This window comes from Miscanthus floridulus, chromosome 15 (genome assembly GCF_019320115.1).
Source record: "Miscanthus floridulus cultivar M001 chromosome 15, ASM1932011v1, whole genome shotgun sequence".
In the NCBI taxonomy this organism is placed as follows: domain Eukaryota; kingdom Viridiplantae; phylum Streptophyta; class Magnoliopsida; order Poales; family Poaceae; genus Miscanthus; species Miscanthus floridulus.
In genome coordinates, this window is record NC_089594.1 from 43731835 (window position 1) to 43756079 (window position 24245).

General features: G+C 46.7%; 2 protein-coding genes and 1 pseudogene across 3 annotated transcripts; 1 reads left to right on the forward strand and 2 right to left on the reverse strand.

The window, feature by feature from the left end:
* Positions 1-3199: 3199 nt before the first annotated feature.
* Positions 3200-3768, reverse strand: LOC136507430 (lysine-rich arabinogalactan protein 18-like). The gene is made up of 2 exons (XM_066502158.1): positions 3760-3768; positions 3200-3607 (listed from the first exon to the last, which is right to left on the reverse strand). Exons 1-2 carry the CDS (start codon positions 3766-3768, stop codon positions 3200-3202), a joined length of 417 nt encoding a protein of 138 aa, XP_066358255.1.
* A 618-nt stretch (positions 3769-4386) lies between these two features.
* On the reverse strand, positions 4387-7547 carry LOC136509177 (protein NRT1/ PTR FAMILY 4.3-like). Of its 2 annotated transcripts, none has more exons than XM_066504007.1 (5): positions 7383-7547; positions 7070-7236; positions 6396-6836; positions 6206-6330; positions 4387-5526 (listed from the first exon to the last, which is right to left on the reverse strand). In XM_066504007.1, exons 1-5 carry the CDS (start codon positions 7468-7470, stop codon positions 4680-4682), a joined length of 1668 nt encoding a protein of 555 aa, XP_066360104.1. In that variant the 5' UTR covers positions 7471-7547; the 3' UTR covers positions 4387-4679. The 2 variants fall into 2 exon arrangements, with proteins under 2 accessions (XP_066360104.1, XP_066360103.1); XM_066504006.1 differs by having other exon boundaries at positions 7070-7287.
* Positions 7548-17007: 9460 nt separating this feature from the next.
* LOC136507431 (uncharacterized) lies at positions 17008-18017 on the forward strand (annotated as a pseudogene).
* The last annotated feature ends 6228 nt before the right edge of the window (positions 18018-24245 follow it).

A 24245-nucleotide genomic window follows, 5' to 3' on the forward strand; every position in this document is an offset into this window, starting at 1 on the left:
ACCATCCCTCGGTGGTTTCGCTATATTGCCATTATAAAATGGATCCAACCCGCTGAAATACATTTATAATAGTTTTAGTTCGTGGAAAAAAAAAGAAGACGACTCCTTCCATTCCTACCCTTGGCCGCTGTAACTTTCATCAGAACGGATCGAACACAAAACAGATCGGCCCTCTCCTCCATCCCCAGCGCTGGCCTTCCCCACGCCGCTCCCTCCCCGTGCTGGTGCCGGCGCTGGCCTTCCCCACGCCGCCCCCTCCCCTACGGGCACCGCCCTACCACCACGCCGCTCCCCTTCACTGCCGGCACCGCCCTGCCACCATAGTGCCCCAGGTGCCTCGTCCCGCCTTCGCCCGGCCATCCAGGTGCCGCCTCCCGCCTCCTCCCGGCCATCCAAGTGCTGACGCCTCCCTAGGCCATCCAAGCGTCGCCTTCGCCCCGAGCAAGCCTCAGCTCGCCCCTAGGCCGTGGACCAGGCCTGCGCCCAGGTTGCTGCGCCAGGTCGGCGCGTCCCCTAAGCTGGCGCCGCCCCCATGGATTGCAGTTGGAGTGATCTAATTCCTCGGTATGCACTCTCTCTCTCTCTTGTATTTGTAGTCCACGAACATAGTTCAAAACGCTGATAGAGTTGTTCGAATATAAATTTAACTACATTTCTTACATTCGCTTTTATCCAGGCTCGATGTGGAGCCTGAGCTTAGATTAGAATCTGTAGCAGACACTTGTGATGTTGGTCACAATGCAAAGGTTGTAGACCATGGATGTGATGATGTTAGTGGCAATGCATTGGCTATAGAATATTATGGAGGTGTTGATTGGGACAACCTGCATATTGCTGACACAAATGATGAAGAGGGTGAGGGCAGACAAGAAATAATTGATGAGGATCAATTATTTCGTCTTTTGGGTTTGAGAACCGAGGATGATGAACATCGATCTCAAGAGCAGCAGGCTTCTACAAAGATGGAAAACGGACCTGAAAATAGGAATGCCACTGTTGAGGAGGAGATTGACACAGCTGGGCCTACCATTCCTATTGACGATCATGTGCCAGGGGAGAGAATCTTAGTCTATGACCCAAACAACCCTTGTATGGACATTGGCACTGTGTACCCTAACATGAAAGAATTCAGATTGGCTATGAGGCAGTTTGCAATAAATGAGGAGTTCGAGCTGCACATAGTGAAATCTGAGCCACAACGGTACATTGGGGACTGCAATGCAGAAGGTTGCCCATGGCATATTGTTGGAAGGAGGCAACCTGATGGGACAACCATTAAGGTGTCTAACTAGTGGCTAACATTTTTCTACAATTTTTTTGTTACTGGTCAATATCTAATTCATTGGTATTTTGTAGGTCACATGTTTGATTTCTCGGCATACATGCTCTTCTAGTGCAAGGAGGAAGACCACCACTCCAATAAGTGGCTGGGTAGCATCAAAGGCTATTCACCTTCTTAAGAAGACTCCCAACATGGGCCCTAAAGAATTGCAGAAGAAGCTACAAGAGAAACACAAGTGTGAAATTCACTATGACACAGTGGCGAGGGGAAGGAATATTGCCTTGAGGGAAATATTTGGCAGTTGGGAGGAGAGCTTCCAAATGTTGTTCAACTGGAGGGCAGAGGTATTGAAGCGGTCACCAGGTAGTGTGATTGAAATTGACTTAAAGGAGGTAGATGGCAAGGTTTACTTCCACAGATTTTTTTGTGCATTAAGTCCATTATTCTGTTTCATTAATTACAAACTTTTTTTTTTCAAATGTCAGACAACTTTCGCTTCTAATGGAGGAAGAAACAAGTCCTCAGCCAATGCACAGTCCGATGGGAGAAGACACAAGTACTCCCAGCAAGATCCAAGGAAAAACAAAGAAGAAGACAATTGCAAAGAAGCTGATACCAAGGAAGAAACAAGTCCTCAGGAGCTGAATCTGTTAGGGTCTGTTGTATGTGGTATTGTAATTGACAATGTATATTTCTTGTGGAACTGAAGTATGTGGTATTGTACTTGACAATGTATATTTCTTGTGGAACTGAAGTATGTGGAATTGTACTTGACAATGCAAAATAAAGTTGACTGCTTCTTCTGTTTGCCAAAAGATGCATAAGTGTGGTTGCTGTTGTGCTGGGAATGTATCCAAAATTTGTATCTATGTACTCCTGTTGGAACCTCACTTATTGACTGCTTCTTCTGTTGCTGTTGTGCTGGAGTTGGAGTCATGGAAAGCATTCCAGATGCATGATCTAAAGTGTGGCTGCAATTTTGTGTTTTTGCTATAGAAATTGCTTTCAAAACATTGTGTATGTTACAAATTCAACCGGCATTTATATTGTTTTTTCTATCTCTTGTGCTTCAGTTTGGCTAATATTAACTGGTGCTGGACAGCTGATACCCTCTTGTAGCATGGGCTGCTACACCCAGCATGTTGCCGTCAATGTGATCAAGCAGATGAGACCAGACAGCTGATACCCTTTAGCAGGACATTAAGGATTGGCACCACTGATTGCCTAGGCTGATTTCTCCTCTTGGTGCTACCAAGCACTAAAGCAGGTCAGCAAGCAGCTCAGAAAAGGGCTCAACTCTTGATCATCTTAGTTTCTTGGTAAATTTGGACACGTCATAGTAAATTTGGGCACATGACACAGTATATGATACAAGTCACTAATACTTCCATTCATTTATTTCAGCACACAAGTTCTACAAGTACAGAAAAGCACACTCATCATACACTCTTAACAATTCCATACAAATTGGTCACTAGTACAAGTGCACAAACTAATATCAAGCATTTCAACAAGAACACAATCTCTCTAGCTATTCCTGTCAGGTCCTTCAACTGCTCTAGTTGTCCACCATCTCCCTTGGTCTGTTCTTCTGGTTGTGGCATCTTAGTGCTCTGAAAAACAGGCTGATAAGAGGGTGGCACATGCTTGTTATCAACCAGCCATTGCTCATAGTCCTCCTGCCACTTCCAAAAGTCACATCCACCACCATCCATCTGTCACCAATGCAAAGAAATTTCAATTGTTTGAATAATACAACACATGAATTACAAACAAAATGGAACAAATCATAGAACCGTTCGAGTTCAACAAATGTAGAACATGCGCCCATAGTTCTTCTCTGTCTTTGCCATCAATGCCTTGACAATGCGGCATTTGCATTTGTCGCAGTGGACAAAAGGAAGAATGACTCTACTCCTAGCCCTCTGGACGGCCCCCGTCGAACTGCTGCTCCCATCCATTTGGGCGGCTCCGAAGTGGAGCGGTGCTGACTGGCGCCTGTAGTGGAGGGGGAGGCGCGGGGCAAGCCTGCACCAGCAGGGGAGAAGAAGGCGTGGGGGCAGGCCTGTGCCGGCAAGGGAGGCGGCAGCGCTTGGATGGCCTAGGGAGGCGGCAGCGCTTGGATGGCTGGGAGGAGGCGGGAGGCGACACCTGGATGGCCGGGCGGAGGCGGGACGAGGCACCTGGAGCGGCGTGGTGGCAGGGCAGGGGAGGGGGTGGCGTGGGGAAGGCCAGCGCCGGCGCCGGCACGGGGAGGGAGCGGCATGGGGAAGGCCAGCGCTGGGGATGGAGGAGAGGGCCGATCCGTTTTGTGTTCGACCCGTTCTGATGAAAGTTACAGCGGCCAGGGGTAGGAATGGAAGGAGTCGTCTTCTTTTTTTTCCACGAACTAAAACTACCGCAAATGTATTTCAGCGGGTTGCATCTGTTTCATAATGGCAAAATAGCGAAACCACTTTAAGGGATGGTAAAACTACGAAACCCATTTCTCATAATGGGTAAAATGCCAAAGTCCCGCGGAGAGGTGGGCGAGCACGTTTGGATCTCGCTGCTCTCGTGCTGAGAGAACTGAGAGGAGAAAAAAAAACGAGATTCAAATAAATTTGAAATGGGTGTCGGAGCTTTACTTATCTGGTTGGGTTGAACAACGTGGCCAGGTTTGGGCTGTGGGGCCAGGACCACGCGCCGGGATAGGTTGGGTGATTCTGGATGCTGGTTGGGTGGAACAGGTACCTACAGTTTGGGCTGGGGATTCCTCTAATTACTGAAAGCTCTAAGCTGTAAGGCTCTATTGGTTTATCTTATAATCCGTCTTTTTCAGCTTATTTTTTCAACTGAAACTGTATTTTTCTCTCACAACAAATTAGCCGGAACAGTGTTTTGGCTTATTTTTCCAGCCAAGCGAACGGGACCTAAATATCATATCTAATAAAAAATAATATTTATAATACATAATTAGTATCATTAGATAGATTGTTGAATATATTTTTATAATAAACTTATTTAGAGATACAAATGTTGCTAGTATTTTCTACCAATGTATTCAAATTTAAGAAAGTTTGACCAATACGTATGCCATAATGTCATTCTTTTTGGGACGGTGCTCTAATAAACCGGCTTATGAGCCGGCTTATCAACCATGATACAATATTTTTTTCTACTAATAAATCAGCCGTATAAATCAGTACAGACGACTTATATACCAGCCGACAGAGCCTTTTTGCAAAATCAGCGAGTCAAGGTGCACGGCGGTTATAATACAAACTAGTGATTGGCTTCATCATGCCTTCATGCTTGGAAATATCGAAACAACCCTTGTGTTTGGGGCGTAAGATTTAAGTGTGGTCCATACGTGTCGATATACTATTGTACTTCCTGTGATTCAACTCGATACTGATCAGCAGGTGTGTAGATCGGCTACATCAGAACCATCCGTTGTGGTGGCTTGCATCCTGGGATCATGCCTATAGGTGTAGCTCCACGCGCAGAGCACGTAGAGACCGAAAGAGACGAGCCCCAGCACCGCAAGGAGCCAGTAGAAGAGATCGAGGCGGCTGGCGTTGAGGTTGGCGCCGCCGAGCCACCCATGGTCGCGCCCGCTGCTGCCACCACCACGGCGAGCTGTGACGTCGTTGACCACCTGGATAAGTAAGCTCCCCAGCCACGACGCGACGCCGAGGATGCAGAAGACGAGGGAGCCGCCGATGGACTTCATGCCCGCGGACACCTCGCTGTAGAAGAACTCGAGCAGGCCAACGAAGGAGGTGACGTCCAGGACGCAGAGGAGGACGAGCTGCGGCGCCAGACAGAACGCCGACATGGGCCGGCCGCTCCTCCTGCGGCGGAGGCCCTCGACCGTGGCGGCCGTGGCGATGGCCAGGACGCTGGAGGCGAACCCGACCCCCGCGCGCTGCAGGTGCGTCACGCCGCCGGCGTACCCCGTGGCGCGCCGTAGCCACGGCATGACGGCGCGGTCGTAGACCAGCAGGATGAGGGTCTGGACCGCGACGGGGATGACGGTGAGGCTCGCCGGGGGGACGGTGATGCCGCCGAGCCTGGTGTCCATGGTCCCTGCCTGCTCCACGGTGAGCGAGAGGAGCAGCGAGAACGGGATGTAGGCGAGGATGGAGCTGAGGAAGATGGGAATCATGCGGAGGAGGGTCTTGGCCTCCTCCACCTGTGCCACCGTGCACAGCGACCACGCCCGCGTGTCGCCGTCGTCCACCGCCGCCTTGTCAAGGAACCTTGGACGCAAACATAAAAAGTCAAAGTTATGGGTGCACGAGGGGCCAAAAAGCGAGAAAATGGTTCATGCATAAACACAACACAAATGGACAATAAAGCACCAAATGTACTATTATATAGCCCGTGTCTAGTTGGTGAAAAATTGAAAATTTAGTTACTGTAGCACTTTCGTTTTTATTTGGCAATTAGTGTTCAATCATGGACTAATTAGGCTCAAAACGTCCGTCTCGCAATTTCTAAGCAATTAGTTTTTTTCGTCTACATTTAATGCTCCATGCACATATCGCAAGATTTAATGTGATGGATACTATAACACTTTTTGGAAAAACTTTTCGCGAACTAAACAAGGGCATAGTACCATTATTAGATTTTCATATTACTACCATGTTTTTTTTGGTTGAAAAGTCCAAAAGAGTATTATTCATCCACAAATGTAGGTTGCCTGGACAGTACAAGTACCGTCATAAAAAAACAATTTCAACATTGTCAAGCCCGAGGCCACCACGTTGTAGACGGTGTGTCCAAGAAAGGGGGAGAAAACTTTTTTGACAGTGACAAGCAATAGGATGTGCCCCAAATTTACTGAACTCTTGTCACTTTGATTCTATCTTTATATAATTTTGTTGCTTTGTGCAAGACGTTGAGATAGAAAGAATCGGACAAGAAAGCCCGCCTTACATGAGGCCAGCAGTTGTGTCCATAGATTCAACGCTCGTGCCAGTGCCGTCAGTGACCTTACTATGCATCTCCATCAGATTCTCAGGCACCCGTAGCTTCCTCTTCCTAAACGCCGCCACGAAAACCTGCAGTAGGCCACGACAAAATCTCATCAAGTTCTTCCACACTGCGTGACGGCGAGCTTACGTACCTGAAGGATTCTCGTGATGGGGCTCCCCTCGGGCTTCTGGTGCCGGTAGAACGGCAGGCCGACGGCGACGCCGAGCGTGCCGACGAGCACCATGAGCGCAGCGAGCGCGAAGCCAAGGTCCCATCCGACGTTGTCCTGCACCCACACCAAGAAGACGACCCCAACCATCGCTCCCAGCGATATGCTGATCTCGAACCAGTTGAAGAAGCTGATCTTGCCGGGAAGCTCCGCCGGGCTGTCCTCGTCGAACTGGTCGCCGCCCAGCGCCGCCGCGCACGTGCGCACTGAGCTCTCGCCGACGGGGATCAGGTATAGGCCCAGCGTGAGCAGGCTCAGGTTGCGGCCGCTCACCGGAGTGCAATCGCTGGGGTTGTTGATCATGTCGCACGGCGGCGAGTGAAGCGACGGGAAGTGTGCTTGGTATGCTAGGAGCATGTACCCCTGCTCATGGCAAGCAAGGAGCATGGCACTTCATTTATATGTTTTCAATTCAGTCAATATATCTATAGCAACATGATATTTAATTTGTTGAAGTTTCAAAAGTTTTGACGAAAAACTTTGTCCAAAGTTAAACCTCATGTATGTTAATGAAGTGAATATTTGCGAAAAGTTTAAAGTAGATGCAGTACTACTGCGTTCCATATGGTGTACGACTGTGTAGGAACTCCACTTACCAAGATCTCGATTGGGGCAAAGATGAGGATGGTGTAGAAGCGCTTGATGTAGGAGTCGGAGATGAAGGCACCCAAGAAGGAGAAGAAACAGATGGCGCCGAAGAAGTTTGTGGACGTGGTGGAGGCGTCCTTCACGTCCATGTGCATCGTCCCATGCAAGTAGGTCACTAGGTTCATAATCATGGGTATGGTTGCCATATTCGACATCACAATGAGGACTGTATAAACACAATGATTTTAAGTTTGAAAAATGGACCTCTCACCATTTACTAAATTAAGTAGGAGCATGTATGTTGTTATATTATATACTTACAGTGGATGAAGACGCTGGCTCTGACTCCACCTTGCTTTTTTTGGTTAACCGGGCGTCCCCTCCAGTCCACAAGGTCTTGCAAAGCCATAGAGTATTTCGATCGATCGGTGTCCCAACACCTAGAGCAAGGCTTGCTTGCTAAGCTCTCCGATCCTGATCGATATCCTGCTCGCAAGAACAAGCTAAGTATGGCTTCAACTGGTTCTTCTCCGTTTTTTTATAAGCGTGGAAGAGGAGCGACGACGTGTCGCATGTTTTGCGGAAGCAAAGCCGCCACACCAACTAGTCAAAGTCAAACGAATCGAAAGCTGAGGCCAGATGAGGGCGTGCCATGCATTTTCACTACCGGAAACAGTGATTTTGGCACTCAGCAAAGCTAAAAAAAACACTCGGTAAAAGGCTCTGCCGAGTGCAACACTCGACAAACAACACATGACATCTACAGTGTCGGCAAATAACTATTTGCCGAGTGTTTTTTATCGCGTACTCGGCAAATGGTTTGCCGAGTGTCAAATTTAACACTCGGAAAAAAATGGCTTGCCGAGTTTTTTTTTCAAATACACTCGGCAAAGGATTATTATTTGCCGAGTGTTTTTAGGAATTACACTCGGCAAACCTATTTTTCAAAGAAAAAAATAAATTTTTTCTCAGCATACCATTATTGTTTGATAAGTGTTTTTTGGAATTACACTCGGCAAACCTATTTTCCAAAGAAAAATAATAATTTTTTTCTCAGCATATTTTAGTTTAATAGCTATCATACAAAACACTCTTAATACACCATATCTGCATGCACATCATGCTCCTGACAACATAATTCTCGTAATAACCATATGGACATAGAAATGAAGATGATAAATTTAAGAGACTAATGACAGGTATAAGTTCAGAAGAATCAACATCCAGAAAAAAATCAAAAACTATGCTACTGAAATAGTGAAGGTCAAACCATTAGCACCCCAATACACATGTCTTCTACTCCATTCTTCGTGAAACTAGCTTCTTCACTCCACTATAGCAACCATTGGACGATCTAAACTTCAAGAAAGGCAGCAGATTCTGTCAAGGGGAAAATCTACTCAAAACACATTATGATACTAAATTTAAATCCAATGCCCACCAAAAATATCCCTGAAAGCATTCATGCTTCATAATGACACAAAAAGAAAATGGGCGTGCAAAAATTGTACACAAGGAAACAGATTATGGGGCCTTTGCCTAAACAGTTCGACAGTATCTAGTTTCTTCTAACAAAACTAGCTGCAAAACCAAGAAATCAACAGCAAGGCAAATATTAGCAGCAAGTAGTTCTATGTCTTAATAAACTACTAGTCAGATAGCAGCTCCCTTCGTCATTAAAAAGAAATAAAAAAAAAGAACAGATAGCTCCAAACTATGCTATGTCTCTGATTCTCAAAAACAGAGTGTACTGTTTTCAGTAGAACCTGCTAGCAGGACACAATAATTACAATATGTGAAACAAGCAACCAAACTCGAACCAGTACTCAGTACATCCACAACCAAGCTGGACTGCTAGACTTAAGATAACCAAAACATCAACGAGGCATTGTAGAATACTAGCAGCCCTAAATCACATATAGATCAGATAACAGGCACATTCAACAAGAGATCATCACAATCACAATAACGATAGAGTATTCTGGCAATAAAATGAAGCAATTGTTGGATAAATTATCCATCTGCCGAACTCTATGAGCAGTGCATATCACCATCTTTACCCAGCATCGAATCGTACCACAAAACCATAACTAAGTAGATGCATCTGAAATTACTGAAGTAGTTCAATAGGCCACTAAGGCACTAACTGCTAGACCTTTCAGGTTCCAGATCATGACCTAAAAAATGAAAATAGTAGTTAGTAGGAAATTTGGATGAATTAGCTAGCATGACATCAACTGGGTTTTCACAAGAATAACTTTCAGCTTTTCAAACTGCACAAAACTATCCAAATCTAACACAGACTGCATGGTTTATATCAGCAATGCTTGTGTCCATTTCCTCTATCTCAGGTATAAGTGCTACTACAGACTTCAAATGCTATAAGTGCTACAGATTTAAATCTACCAATCATTCTAGTAAAAAACACAGATCCAGATTTTTACAACAAAACTGGACTTTAGTAGACTTTTTCAGCTACTGAAGTTTGCTAACTTTCAGTACTAAAGCAACGAAGCAGTTATCTCCGCACATGTAATATCATACACATGCTCTGGGATTTCAATTAAAGCAGAGTTTTTCTCGGTTAAAACAAAAGGCATGAATTTGTACATCCTGGGCGTTTTTCTTCATTTCATACCGAGGGTATTTATAGAATCCATCATTCTACTTGTGTTTGTTACCTCGTTTTCCTTGGACCAAACAAGCTTAACATATCTAGTATATTAACATGTTCTGTAAGCATCGGTGTAAACACAACACTGCTAGAAAATGATATGTGAACTCAGAATGAAATGCACGCAAGTTAAAATCAGATATACATCTAATCCATGGACCACAGGAACATCTAATCCTCCGCGAGAGGCGCGCGCGGTGACCTCGGGGAGAGCGGCAGCACAACGGCGCCCCCTGTAGCATCATCGAGGGCAGTATCGCGGCCCCCATCGCCCCACCGCCGCCGCCACCCTTGCCTCCCGCCGCCACGCCATGAAGCCCGCCGCCGCCAGCACCACCACCACACTACCACCGGCCGCCGCCACCACCAAGCACACCGCCGGTGAGGGAGGGGGTGGCGGATCCGGGGGAGGGGCGCCGCCGGTGAGGGAGGGGAGGGGCGGCGAATCCGGGGGAGGGGCGCCGTCGGTGAGGGAGGGGAGGGGAGGGGCGGCAGATCCGGGGGGAACGTCGCCGTCGATGAGGGAGGGGCACCGCCGGTGAGGGAGGGGCCGGGGAAGAGAGGGAGGGGAGGGGCCGGCCGCCGACGAGAGGATGGGAGGGGGCCGGCCGCCGGCGGAAGGAGGGGAGGCACCGGCCGCACGTGGGAGAGGATGGGAGGGAGCGAGCTGGGAGGGAGGGGAGGGGGTGTGGGTGTGTGCGTGAGGGAGGGGAGGGTGGGTTTTTTTTTTCTTTTTTTTTTTGCTTTGCCGAGTGTTGTTTTTGGACACTCGACAAAACTCTTTTTTTGCCGAGTGTTTTTTTTGACACTCGGTAAACCTCTATTTGCCGAGTGTTTTTTATTTGACACTCGGCAAACCCCCCTCTTTGGCAAGCGTTTTTTTTTTGCCGAGTGTTTTTAGGATAGCACTCGATAAAGAATTTATTTATCGAATGTCCGAGGGGATGCACTCGGGTTTCCGGTAGTGTTTGTCGCTCGTGACACCGACCAGTCATTAAGAATACATGGAAGTACTAGCTGCTTAACGTTCTAAAAAAAGAGAATACTGTACATAGAAGTACAGGCAACTGCATGGTGGGCAAATACCGACCTGGCTATGCTCAAATAGGTACGGAGTATACGAGATTAGTCCCTTGCTGTCCACTTCCCAATACGAAGGACAAACAAATGATCAGGGAATTAATTAGTGTGTGTTACTATAAAAGCGTGCCTAGAGGGACTTTTTCATGTAGTGTAACGCTCCTACCGAATCCTTTTTGGCATAAAAAACATTTTGGGAGGCGTGCAACACATGCGCAGTCGAGACGTCGTCACCGCTAATAAAGATTTACAGAGTCAGCAAAAAAGTCCGTCTCTTCAGAAAACAAAATCACCCTCGTAGCAGCTGTGCGGAGCACTTGCCGTGGAGCTGCTGCTGTCGTGCCACAACGCTTGCTGTCCGGATCTGCCTCTGCCGTGCCAGATCCGATGGCGCCGTGCCGGATCTACTATGCCACCGCTCGACGCCGGGCCGCTACGTGGCCACGCCGTCGCCGCTCGATGCGGTCGCACCGCCGATGCTCGATTCTGAGAAGGGGGAGAGAGAAGTGCGGCGTTGGTTAAGTGGGAAGACGAGGGAGAACTGCGACATCACGTGGGAAGACGAGAGAGAAATGAGAAGTGCGGCGTTGGACGGGTCACGGGTGGGAAGGTGAGAGCGAATTGCGACCTCAACCAGTTGTGTGTCAAACACACTTTATATTCTTTTGTAGGGATGAAACCAGATCAAATATAGATGGATATCGGCGATCCTGCACGTATCTCATATTGGCAACTGGCAGGCACATAGCCTCTATCCATCAACATCTGCTCGTAATCATTTTTCAAATACCAAAAGTCGCATTTAGATCCATCACACTGCAAACAATTTGGTCAAAATCACCAAATTCCACCCACCCAGGCAAAAAACAACTCAATATTATACTCATCATCATGCTTGGTAAGATAGCGGCCATCATATTCTTAGTTGTCCGTGAGATCCTTAACCTTTCGTATGTTGCAGTAGAAGCAAACAATCAGAGGGAGCACCACCTTTTCTTTCCGCCGAGCCGGCCCTGAAGAACTCGAGGTACAATCCATGGGCATAACCAAATTGTCGACGGGAATAGGCGGATTAGAAGATTGAGCCCTTGTTTAGTTCGCGAAAAGTTGGAAATTTGGATACTGTAGCACTTTCGTTTTTATTTGGCAATTAGTGTTCAATCATAGACTAATTAGACTCAAAACGTTCGTCTCGTAATTTCCAACCAAACTGTGCAATTAGTTTTTTTTTCGTCTACATTTAATGCTCCATGCACGTATCGCAAGATTCGATGTGATGGGTACTGTAGCACTTTTTGGGAAAATTTTTCGCGAACTAAACAAGGCGTGAGAAACAAAAAGGGAGGGAGAGAGATTCAGCCAAGAGGGGAGACAACAACAACTAATCCACCGAGAAGCGGAGGCTAGGGTTCTACCACTGTGATTTGGGGGACATGGAGGGTGGATTTTTTATGACCAAGAGCTAAAATGAGACGGATCAAAAAATTAACAAAAGAGCAGGGATTTCTTCTGCAAAATGGGTCAATAAAACGGCGGCAAATCTCGGGCCATATCCAAGGGGATCCTTCTTGGCATGCTAGCTAGGAAGGATAGCGGACCGGGTATGCACCCGTTTGGACATGTACAGCTCTACTGACACCCGATAGGTGTTGATGTACCCAGAAATCAAAAAATAAAATTTAGGACCTAAGTGACACATTCCTACAACTTTAGAGACCACCGGTATATTTTACTCTTCTTGAAATGTATCCCTATTTCTTATTTTTGGTGGAAACGTATATACCCATCCACCTTGAACACCCGTGGCTAGCACGCGGATGTTTGGATGCTAGACCCCGTCCAGACTCTCGCGCTCGCCTCGCCTGCCACGCATGCTGCTAAGCCTGCCCCGCCTTTTCCAAAAAAAGGCTGCCCCGCATGCAACTCGCGCCTGCACACCCGCCCCTGCATGCTAGTGCGTCTACGCATGCAGTTGTGCGCCTCGTGCCTGCTTATGCCCATCTCGTGCCTACTGATGCGCATGCAGGTGGGCACCACCCACACCCGCTTCGCTTGCCGCTCATGTTTGGACCGTTGCACTCGCGGGACCGTCTCCGCATGCGTCCGTTTTCTGCGCCTGCTAATGTTGCAACATGAAGCGATTCTGCAACATACGTCTGAAACAGATGAAACATTTGTAACATACACTTGCAACATATCACTACAAGAAATCTGTTAATCCATGATGGATTCTCGGTGACGAATTTTGAGACTATCACTAACAGGCACAATCTATGATGATTATCTGTTTTCCGTCATGGATGTGCACCAGTAGATATTCTCGGCCCGCTAACTCGTGGTGGTTTTATTGAGACCGTCACAGTGCATGAATTTAAATTCGTCATACTCTAGTTAGCCCAAAACAATAAGCCCGCTATCATATATTTAGTGCAAAGAAACATAAAAATATGATTGCGGAAAGAATCAAACCCAAAAGACAGATTTGTTAAATTACTTTGTTGCATGTATATGATACATATGGTAAAACTAAAAACATTTTGCATTAGTATTAGTATATATCAAAGCAGAAGACTTTGGCCGCAGGGTGGCCATGTCGCCTGAAATCCTTTGGCCGTCCGATTCTTCGATCGACGCTTGGTATTGACTCCACCGGTCGCTACAGCGCAGCCGCGTCCGCTGCCTCTCATCACCTCTCGAAGCCTCCCGTCGTACCATAAAAAAGGAAAGCAAACCCTGTCTCCCTCGACCTCTCCGCGACGCTCACCGCCCCTTTCCAGTGATGCGCCGCACGCACGCGCCGCCCCCTTCCATCCCTTCCTCTCCCTCTCCCTCTCTCCCGACGCGGCGAGGCCCTATTCCTCCTCCTCCCCTCGCGTCGCCGCATGCTGGGTGGGTCAACGCTGCCGGCTCACCGTGCGAGGCCTTGTCGGACATGCAGCGTGATGCCACGTGGCCGTCCTGCCCACAGCGCGGCGCGACCGGGCCCTGCTGGTGTCCGTCGGCGTCGCTGCGACCCGTTGCTACCTCCTCCTGCAGCGCCGCGTGTCATCCCGATGAAACCCTAACTTCCTGTGCTCCACGTCGCGACCGCCCAGCGCCGGTACCACCCCTGGCGGCGGCGCCCTGCGTGGAGACGATCCCTAATTTTGTTTTGCTTTCTTCTCTCAGATCCCTATAGCAGTACGTGTGATTACAGTGATCCCTACAGCAGCCTGCGCGGTAAGCTAGCCCTAAATCTGGATCAACATCTCATCCGAATTGTCTTATCCATGTTACTGATTTGTTTAATTTATGCTAAGCATATGCCATTGCCGATTATGTAGCCATTCCAATTTTACCATATGTCAATACCATGCCTATGCTACTCATTTATGTATTTAGTTCTCATGATATGCCATTGTCGATGCACGTGCCATTGCTGATCGTGTATTGGGAAAATAATTTTACCATGATAGTGCCTGTGAGGTGCATCTGATAAGTCTGACCATATTTCGATGCCATTACTATTTGCCAATTTTTTTTGTCGAACATATTTCACTAGCAGTCAGAATATGCCATATGAGAATATGCAGTTATGATTATCATTGTTTTTAAATATATTTCTATTCCGCCTTTATTGACCTGAGCCATTTGGCCTATGGAGTGACATGAGCCATCACACACACACATATTGTTCTTTTTGTTATTCTTAATAAACTGAGGCACTTTGGCATGCAGTGGTGAGCCACTTTTAGGAATGTTTCTTTTCAATGCATAGTGTACATACTGAGATAAAAAAATTAAGTCTCCTGATATGCTTAAACTTAGTTACCATATTGTCATATGATTTGCCAGGGCTGATAAAGTTGTTGTTGTTTGTAATGTAGTGACCACCGCTGCCTTAGACAGAAAGATCAATGAAAGATCTTGAAACTACTCTCCCACTGCAAAATGATTTGGAACAAGTGCCATTGTATATGTTGATTTCAGAAAACATCATACGTGTACATGGAAGCTTCTGCAGGTTTCCTCTTGCCACTAAAGCATTATGTGAAATTAAGTGGAGGTGCTGCTTTTCTACCCTATTGGCCGTCCAGGTGAGTAAGCGGGTCTTTCAGTTTCATTTTTCCTTCCATCTTTCAGTTTCATTTCTCCTTCCCTATAATGTTATGTTACATGTTCTTTTTGAGTAAAATGTCAGATTCTCTGCCTTGCCATTATAGTCACCACAAAGTATATACATAGGTCCAGTGTGTTGCGTCAACTTTTTGCATGTACTACTTTATATCAGTTTATTGGGATCAATTGTTGATGGTGAAGTATCTCGGTATACTTTAGGCTTATTTGTGTTTATGGTTACCTGTAACTTTGACAGTGCATTGTCTTTGCTATGTCAGTTTGGTGATAAAACCGGAGTGAATTAACAAAACCTCCTACAAGATTCAGAACCTCTGATCCTTGTTTCTCTACTAGGTATGATTGGGATGTTGCAACAACATATGGTTTTCTACGCAAGTATGGTCTGACAGGTAATATATTGTCAGGAATTTCTGCAAGTACAACTTCTGTCAATTCAACCATTTGTTTCTGAAAGTTATCTGAAAGCAACCTTTTTCCTGTATCACATCACACATGAGAGTTCATGATTAGTGTTGACTGCAGCCATGCTACTTTATCTGCACATAGGTAGGTCTTTTTTGGCTACCTAACTTCAGTTGTATAATAACTTAAGTGCATGGTAAATTTGCAGCTGCCATTGTCAACTAGAGACTGCATGGATTAATGGGCTATGTGGAAATATCACTGTAAACACTGGTGGTCCTCAAATTTGTATGTCCCACTGCATAGCTCCTTTACTTGATTAGTAAGCATAACTCCTGGCCTTTCATGTTCTCTTTCTGAACCAACATGATTTGTGCTCTCCTATCCTTGTTTCGGTCCCTGGACGGCTCGTTGCTCCTATTCATCGTCTCTAGGTGACCGTTTTTTAAAACCTTGGTTTATAGCCTCTTATCAAGATATGTCCTATTATGGCCCCTCAGATTATCGGTGCCGTCATTGTGATGCTGTGTTGTGGTATGGCGAGAGGGCCAAATATGAGTCTTCGCGCCATGATGACAAGATTGTTTATAACAACTGTTGCCGGGGTGGGAAAGTTGCCATCCCGCCTTTTCAGCCTCGCCCTGATCCTTTGGCTGTACTTACTATGCCTATATTGAGATCTTGACAATAAGATATAAACGCCGTTAGTTGCACGGTTTGATTTCCGTTTAATCGCCGGCGCGCGTGATGGAACCCAACACCTGCAACAAAACTTGCGACGTGCCTTACCACTAAGTTTCTTCTTCTATGTGACTAGATATGGACTTAAGTACTTTTATTAACTAATTGGCTGCTGGTGTGAGCCCATGGCGTGGTCCATTCAGTCGGCGTGGCCCAACAGCCCATTCAGTCGTCGTGTTGGGTTCTTTTTTTCTTCTTAGAAACAGCCGGCCTGCTGGTGTGTGCCCAACTGCCCACGGCACTGCCCAGCATTTAAATTGTAAATAAATAGAAAAAAAAAGGTGCACTTGATAGAGGATCAGACCCATCACCTGCTGGCTGAGAACAACCGGACTTACCACTGGACTAATGGTTCGCTTATATAAACCAAGATTCTTCTTTGCTTTTGTTCTGTCTATGTAGGAGTAAGTTTTCCTCAATCACGAACATGTTCACGGACTTACTAGCCAAGACTTCGTTCACGAACTCAGTTCACTGCCGCCGACGGCGAGATTAGGCAGGAGCCGCGTTGCCGCTGCCTACCATTGCCGTGTCGTCCAGCAACGCTGCCTCATCGCTTGCCGCGTCATCCCGCATTGCCGCTGCACACCAGCCACATCACGCATCACCGCCGCCGTCCAACGCCATCCTGTAGCTCTGTAGCACCGCCTGGCCTCCCTCCATTGCCGCACCAATGAGAGATGCCAATTGCGGCCATGCGTCCACCTAGTGACAGATCCAACTATTGAGCGGACTCCTACACCTCGAGCATGCCTGAAATCGTCAATCGCTGAGCACCTACCTCCTGCCGGAGGAGATCCCGATCTGCCTCACCTGAACACCCACCGACACCCAAGGTATATCTCTTCTATTTTTTTGTTAATTTTGTTGGATGTAGCGTTTGAATTGGTGCAGTTTGCTCATTGTGGTTTATCTGCAATGTTTGATTAGATGGATAGAAGTTGGGTGCATAACAGACTATTTTCCCATGAATACATTGATGGTGTCAAAGAATTTATGAGTTTCATTCAAGGGAAATTCAATGAGAATGTTGAAATTCTACGCCCCTGTAGCAGATGCCTTAGTCAGAAGTACCAAAGACAGGCTGTTGTGAAGAAGCACATACTGATGATTGGCATGGAAACTACTTATACTCGGTGGATTCATCATGGAGAGAGCTTAGATGTCAATGTTATTGAGCATCCTATTGATATGCATGACAATAATGATTGTTCCACACATGGGGTAGGTGTGACAGAGGATGACAACTATGGTGATCGTTTGGAAGGAATTTTAGGAGACCTACAGACTGCAGCGGCACAAGCAAGACTGGATGTAGAAAATGAAGTTGGCGCTGAAGAACCTCGTAAGAGTCATTTTTGAAAATTCTAATGAGAGAGGCAAAGCGTCAACTTTATCCTGGCTGTACCAAATTTTCAAGGTTCTCATTTGTGGTAAGGCTTCTTCATATAAAGTCATTATATAGGATTAGCAATTCTGCTTTTTCTGCACACATGAAGCTATTGGCTGAAGCTTCCCCAGAATGCAATACATTCCCAAAATCATATGATGAAGCAAAGAGTATTCTAAAGGAACTAGGTCTTGGTTATGAATCAATACATGTGTGCTACAATAATTGTGTGCTGTTGAGAAAGGAATATGCCAAGCATGACAATTGCCCAGTTTGTGGTCTCTCGAGATGGAAAGGCGCAGAAAGATAGAAGATTCCACAAAAAGTTTTGCGGCATGTTCCATTGGCACCTAGGCTAAAGATGATGTTTTCGACCAAAGAAGCATCAAAAGTGGCACAATGGCACATGTTAAAGCGGCAGCCCATTGAGAAGAATATGAGCCACCCAGCTGATGGTGAGGCATGGCAAGATTTCGACCGTGAATATCCAGATTTTGCAAAGGATGCAAGAAACCTTAGACTTGGCCTAGCTACGTATGTGAGAACTTAATTGGGGCAATTCTCAATATAAAGGGCAAGACAAAAGATACAGCTAAAGCTAGGCTTGATTTGAAAGATTTGGGAATTAAAAAGGAGCTACAATTTAGAGAGGATGGAGATTCATGTGAGATGCTCATGCTAGATGGTATGACGGCGGGTTTTGCTTTGGAGGAAGTACGGAGGGGATCGAGGAGCGTGAGAGTGTGCAAGGGTTCGGCGGACTGGAGCCGTGGTTGCTGTGGCAATAGGTGACAATGAACAGTAGATGGCGATGAACTGGGAGACGCCAGGAACCCAAGGGTGACTTGTAGTCACAATCCCAGGCTCCCCGTTTCCTTAATGAAGTTGGACTCTTATAGTCCTTACAACTCGACCCTTGACGCTAACAAACTCTTGCTATAAATCTGGACCAAATCTTCTAAGACTCTAACCCAAATCTGCTAGGACTCCAGATGGGCCTAAATACAACACGGTTCAGGCCCTTCTGTTGTTGTTGCGCCTTGCATAAGTCTTCCACACCATAACATCTCTCCCTCCCTCAGGAAACAGCTCATCCGCGAGCTGGAAGGAAGGGTGAGCTTCCCGGAATGCAGGAACCGGCTCCCATGTTGCCTCGGACGCAGGCATGCCAGACCACTCGATAAGGACATGCCAGACGCCATGACGAAGTTCAGTGCACAATATGTGTTTCGGTCGCTGGAGAGGCCGACGGTGGTGAAGTGGAGGAAGCACAGGCTCGGATGTCGGTGGTGTACCACGGAACGACTTTAACACCCCGACATGGAAGACGTCGTGAATCCGAGCGTCCTCCAGAAGACGAAGCCGGTAGGCCACCTCGCCCACCCGCACAAGCACCTGGAATGGGCCAGCATACTTGGGCCCCAACTTGCCCCGACCGCTAGGGGCTAGGGACTGCGTGTGTCGATGAAGCATGCGGAGCAGTACCCAGTCCCCGACGGCAAACTCCAGGGCACGGTGCTTGGCGTCGTAGAAGCGGCGAGCATACTCCTACGCCTGGAGAAGGCGAGCGCGTACCTCGTCTAAGAAGTCATCCCGGTTGGACATCATGGCGTCGACGGCCTCCGTGCGAGGCATTGCGGTGCTCATAAGCGCACGCAAGCCGCATGGCATGCTGCAGGTCTTGGGGCTCAAGGAGCTCGACGTCGACGCAGATGTGTTCCGGCAAACCGCTGGTGAACAGCCGCGCCTTCTGCAGCGTAGAGAGGTCGCCGGCGTGTGCGGCGCGGGCTTGAAACTCCGCCATGTACGCGTCCACCGATCCTCCGAACGGCAGCCGTGCTAAGTCGGCAAGGTGGTTGGTGCTAAGGGCCGGGCCGAAGCGTTGTTGACACATGCGACGGAAGTCCGGCCATGCGGGACGGCCTATGTCGCCTTCCAAGACGAGGTACCACTGTTGAGCCACGCCCGTGAGGTGATACGATGCAAGCCAGACCTTGTCCACCTCCCGTGTCATCTGGCCGTGGAAAAACTGCTCACACTTGTTGAGCCAGCCAAGCGGGTCCTCTTTGCCGTCGTAGGTGGCGAACGTGAGTTTGTGGTACTTTGGCACAGCCACGCCCTCCACCTCCGACGGTAATGGGATCTGTGCCGGCGTCGAGGACATGTGCGACGTCGGCGCCGAGACGTAGGGCAGTCCTGTAGATTAGAACACAAGCAGCGTTGACGGTGAGTGCGGGAAATTAATCTGGGTGATCGGCACACCCATCGTCCATAGTAGAGCAGACGTCCAGGATGATAATGGCACCGACGTCGGCGGCGCCACGACGGATTCCGTGGATGCCGTAGTGACCTCGGAGATCACCGGAGCGGAGTGTGGTAGAACCTCCTAAATTATAGGATCCACATGCACTTGTCACTGTCCAACGACCTTTGACAACTATGCATATGTTTCTGGTAACTTAAGAAGTCTGTCTGGTGTCCTCGGGGAACCCCGAATCATCCACGATTTTCGAGCAGGATCACATTACAGAGTCATTGCAGTATTACAACATTTATTCAAATAACTACATTAGAGTAAAATAGCGGAAGTCTTACGATAACTTAGTTTACAAACCAGTTGTTTCAAACCTTACAAATTGAGTATGATTATTATTACAAAACATAGTAGTAGTGGAGTGGCATAATTAACATAAACATAACACACAAAATAAGCATCCTACCCAAGGATCACACATTCACTTATCGTCATCGACATGAACAACAGTCATGCAACAAGGTCCAAAACAGACCTGCTCATGAGGCTCACCTGCAACAAGGTTCAACGAACCCTGAGTATAAAAGTACTCAATAAGACTTAACCTAAATAAAACTAAGAAGACTCAAGAATGCAGGCTCAGGGATTCAAGGTATGGCTTTAGCAATGATCAAAGTTCTTTTGCGTAAAAGCTCTTTAACAAAATTCTTTATATCAACATTTTATCTTCGAAAAGATCATATACAAAGCTGACATGATTCGTAATGAGATCATGAAACTTCATATCCAACACTTTCTCAAACCTTACTCAAGTTTTGGTTATTAACTACGATGATGAACAGTGAGTTGAGTCTCCATAACCGAGGAGCAACGACGATTCGAACCGATTATAAACCTAGCTAGGGATTCCAGACCACACGACATATGCAGGTCCCCGACCTACATATACCAACCTACCATCGGATCTTCTAAAACAAGAATAGGTCTGCGGCACCCGAGAATACAGTACTCCACAATTCCAGCCCATGGCCACGTGGGTACACGCTATTCCCACCATCTCTCCACTCCTAGTGCGCGAGTAGCCATTCTCGTAATAGAATAGCTAAGTTAAGGTTTACCGGAGTATGTGGTTAGTACTACAAAGTCTCATCTCATGCAATTCAACAACGGATGGACCTTAATCAACACTGGCGGAAAGAAGCCGCTCACAAGACCTCCATGTCTTGTAGCTCTCACACACCGAGTTCGCCCGGTCTAGATTTATTACTTCACATGTTCATATCTCCTGATAACATAAGTAACCAAAGATCTATTTGAAACTCACAAGTGATAAGTAATCACCTGGCTAAGCATGACTAAGCATAACTAGGCGTTTACGAATAAAACTGGTAACAAGATAGATATGGAAAAACAAGGTTGGTAATGCACCAATTAGGTTTCCACTTGACTCCTAATCACTTAATGCAGTATATAAAAGAAAAAGCATAAAAACTTGTAAAACACAAGGTAGGTTTAAATGCATCCGGGGCTTGCCTTGATTCACGGAAAAGTCAGGTTCTTGCGACGTTCCACAATTATCAGATCCAACCTCAACAAACAGATTAACTTCCTCCGCAACTTGATTAACTACCACGTGTTCACCTTCGTTCACTACACGTAGTAACAATGTCATGTTTAACATAATGCGGGATACGAAACATGATGCTTGATGATGGATGCAAAATTAACAACTCGAATACAACTTTCCTTCGCGGTATAGTTGCAAGTCAAACTAACTATGCCTTTTTCATAACACATACTTCATTTGCCAAGGATCATTACCAACTAATGACCCAAGGTCATCACTCAGTCAAAAATTCAAGAAAAACCTAAATCATTAAAGGTTACTATTTTCTTTTATGAATTAATTATTTAATTCAAAATTATGAAATAAATCAACTTGTTTCAATTGAGCTCAAAATTTTTGTAAAGGTTCATCACATGATAAGTAAGTGGCAAAACAAATTTCATAAATTTTGGATAATTAATTAAGCCTAGAAAAATCATGGAAACTCATTTATTAATTAATTGAGCAATTTTTATCACATTCAAAAAATACTAAAAAACTACATTTCATATTTTTATTAAATAATATACATCACAGAGAGGTCACACAAAAATTTTCATAATTTTTGGAACTCTAAATAATTCTACAAAAAAATAACAAAAACTATCACTATTCATTTAAATCTGCAAAATAGAAAAATCCATTTTGAACACTGAGTCATTGACATCGGGGTCCCACCTGTCATCTTCAACCTCCCGCATTTGACTACGGCGACTACGCGCTGATCGGCGAAATCTCGCCGACGGCGAGGTCACTGGCGACGGCCAAGGTACTAGCATGATCACTACATTACGGCGCATCGATTTGTGGCACTAGCGAGATCAATTACGAACTGGACCAAGCAATACGCCGGCCATGACTGCACGGCAGCGCTATGCCAGCGATAGGAGGCTGGTAACGGTGAAACAAATGACTTGGGAAGAACCAGGAGCTCACCCCGATCACGTTGAAGGCGATGGACGAGCCGGAGGAACAACGGAGAGGCGGGTCGACGGTCACAGCGATCACGGCGGTGCGAACCACGTCGGTGACGGCGTTTAGGCGACTACGATGGTCAAAAGGATCAAATAACCGGTCATAGAGCAACACGGGATCAAGGCAAAGCTGGAGCAAGACTTCGCAAGGTCTGAGACTCACCACAAAGCTCTGGCCACGGTGAAACAGGATCACCGGTGACGCTGCCGGCCGCGAGGAAGAAAGGTGCGCACAGCGGGTTCCTGGCGGAATCAGGCACCAAGACTCAGTTGGCTAGGTGTGCAAGGAGTAAGCAGAGCTGGAACAAGCTTTGCCGAGACGGTGGAGGCACTACGGCGACAACACGGGCTCGCCGGAGTTGACCGGTGGCAACGGGAAAACAGAGGAGAAAATGAAGAAGGATAGCGACGGTGGTTGGCTTTATACGCGGCCAAGGAAGCAAGAGGAAGCCACGTCGTGGCCTTCTCCACGCCAACATGAAGCCAAGGGCGGCCACAGGCGTGACTGGAAGCCAGGAGAAGCACGCTGGCGGTGGGGCGGTTGCCACGACACTGTTCCACTTATTTACAAAATTGCCATTTGTTTTAAAAGCCAAATTACTCCCAAATTCATGTAACAACTCAAAAATCTCCAAAAATAAAAGTTGTTCAAAATCCAAAGTTCTACAACTTTGCTTTTATAACCACCCCCTAATTCAGTCTACATTTTGAAATGAAATTTTGAATTCAAATAGGGGACATTTAAAGAATTTCGCCTTTTCAAATTACTTCAAATTTTTCATAACAACTTTGAAAACTCCAAAAACAAACTTTATATAACTTGACAAGCTCTACACTTTTGCTTTTAGGCTCAACCCCAAAATATGCTTAGATTTTGAAATGAGTTTTCAGGGTAGGATTTAATTATAGAAAAATCAGGGTTTTCTTGAAAATTCAAATTCAAACAAAATTTTGAACTTGATTCAAACAATACAATTCAATACATACTACATAAAGGTAAACTTGTTTTAGTGTATGCATATCAAAATTTTCACTACCACATGAATGATGTGCTATGCATATGATGACATGGCATATTTTAATATTTAAACACCCGAGGTGTTACACGGAGGCCGCGGGTAGGGCTGGGACCCCACCGAATCCCGGCAAGCCGAATTGCGACAATGCTAGCCGGCCGTCGAGCGCCAAAAGCCGGGCACCCTGGTCCGCTAGGTGGTGGTTGACGGCTGTCATCTGGAGTTGGAGGCCCACGATGGCCTGCGTCAGCGCCTGGAGCGCCTCTGCGGTCGACATGGGTTGGAACGCGGACGGCACAGGGGGCGCAAGGGTGCCCTATTGTGGCACGATGGAGGCAGGCATGCCGGTCGTGGAAGCAGCGGAGGAAGGAGGGACCGGCGCTGATGAGTCCCCGGATGTCGCCATGGTCTCTGATACTAGGTTGGTATGACGGCGGGTTTTGCTTCGGAGGAAGTACAGAGGGGACCGAGGAGCGTGAGAGCGTGCAAGGGTTCGGCGGACTGGAGCCGTGGTTGCAGTGGCAATAGGTGATGATGAACAGTAGATGGCGATGAACTGGGAGACGCTAGGGGCCCAAGGGTGACTTGTAGTCACAATCCCAGGCTCCCCGTTTCCTTAATGAAGTTGGACTCTTATAGTCCTTACAACTCGACCCTTGATGCTAACAAACTCTTGCTATAAATCTGGACCAAATCTTCTACAGATGGGCCTGAATACAACACGGTTCAAGCCCTTCTGTTGTTGTTGCGCCTTGCATAAGTCTTCCCCACCATAACACTAGATATACCTTGTCCACTGAACAGAAGAAGGCTTTTTGTGGTTTTTTACGGGAGGTCAAGTTTCCAGATGGATTTGCTTCCAACATCTCAAGATGTTTAAATGCTGAGGGAGCAATGGTACAACGGCTAAAAACACATGATTGTCACA

Coding starts and splice junctions, on each gene's coding strand:
- LOC136509177 (XM_066504006.1), bottom strand. CDS start 7,470: ATGGCTTTGCAAGACCTTGTGGACTGGAGGGGACGCCCGGTTAACCAA. Junction 6,331..6,395: donor CCATCACGAGAATCCTTCAG/GTACGTAAGCTC, acceptor GGCCTACTGCAG/GTTTTCGTGGCGGCGTTTAG. Junction 5,527..6,205: donor GACACAACTGCTGGCCTCAT/GTAAGGCGGGCT, acceptor TTTGCGTCCAAG/GTTCCTTGACAAGGCGGCGG.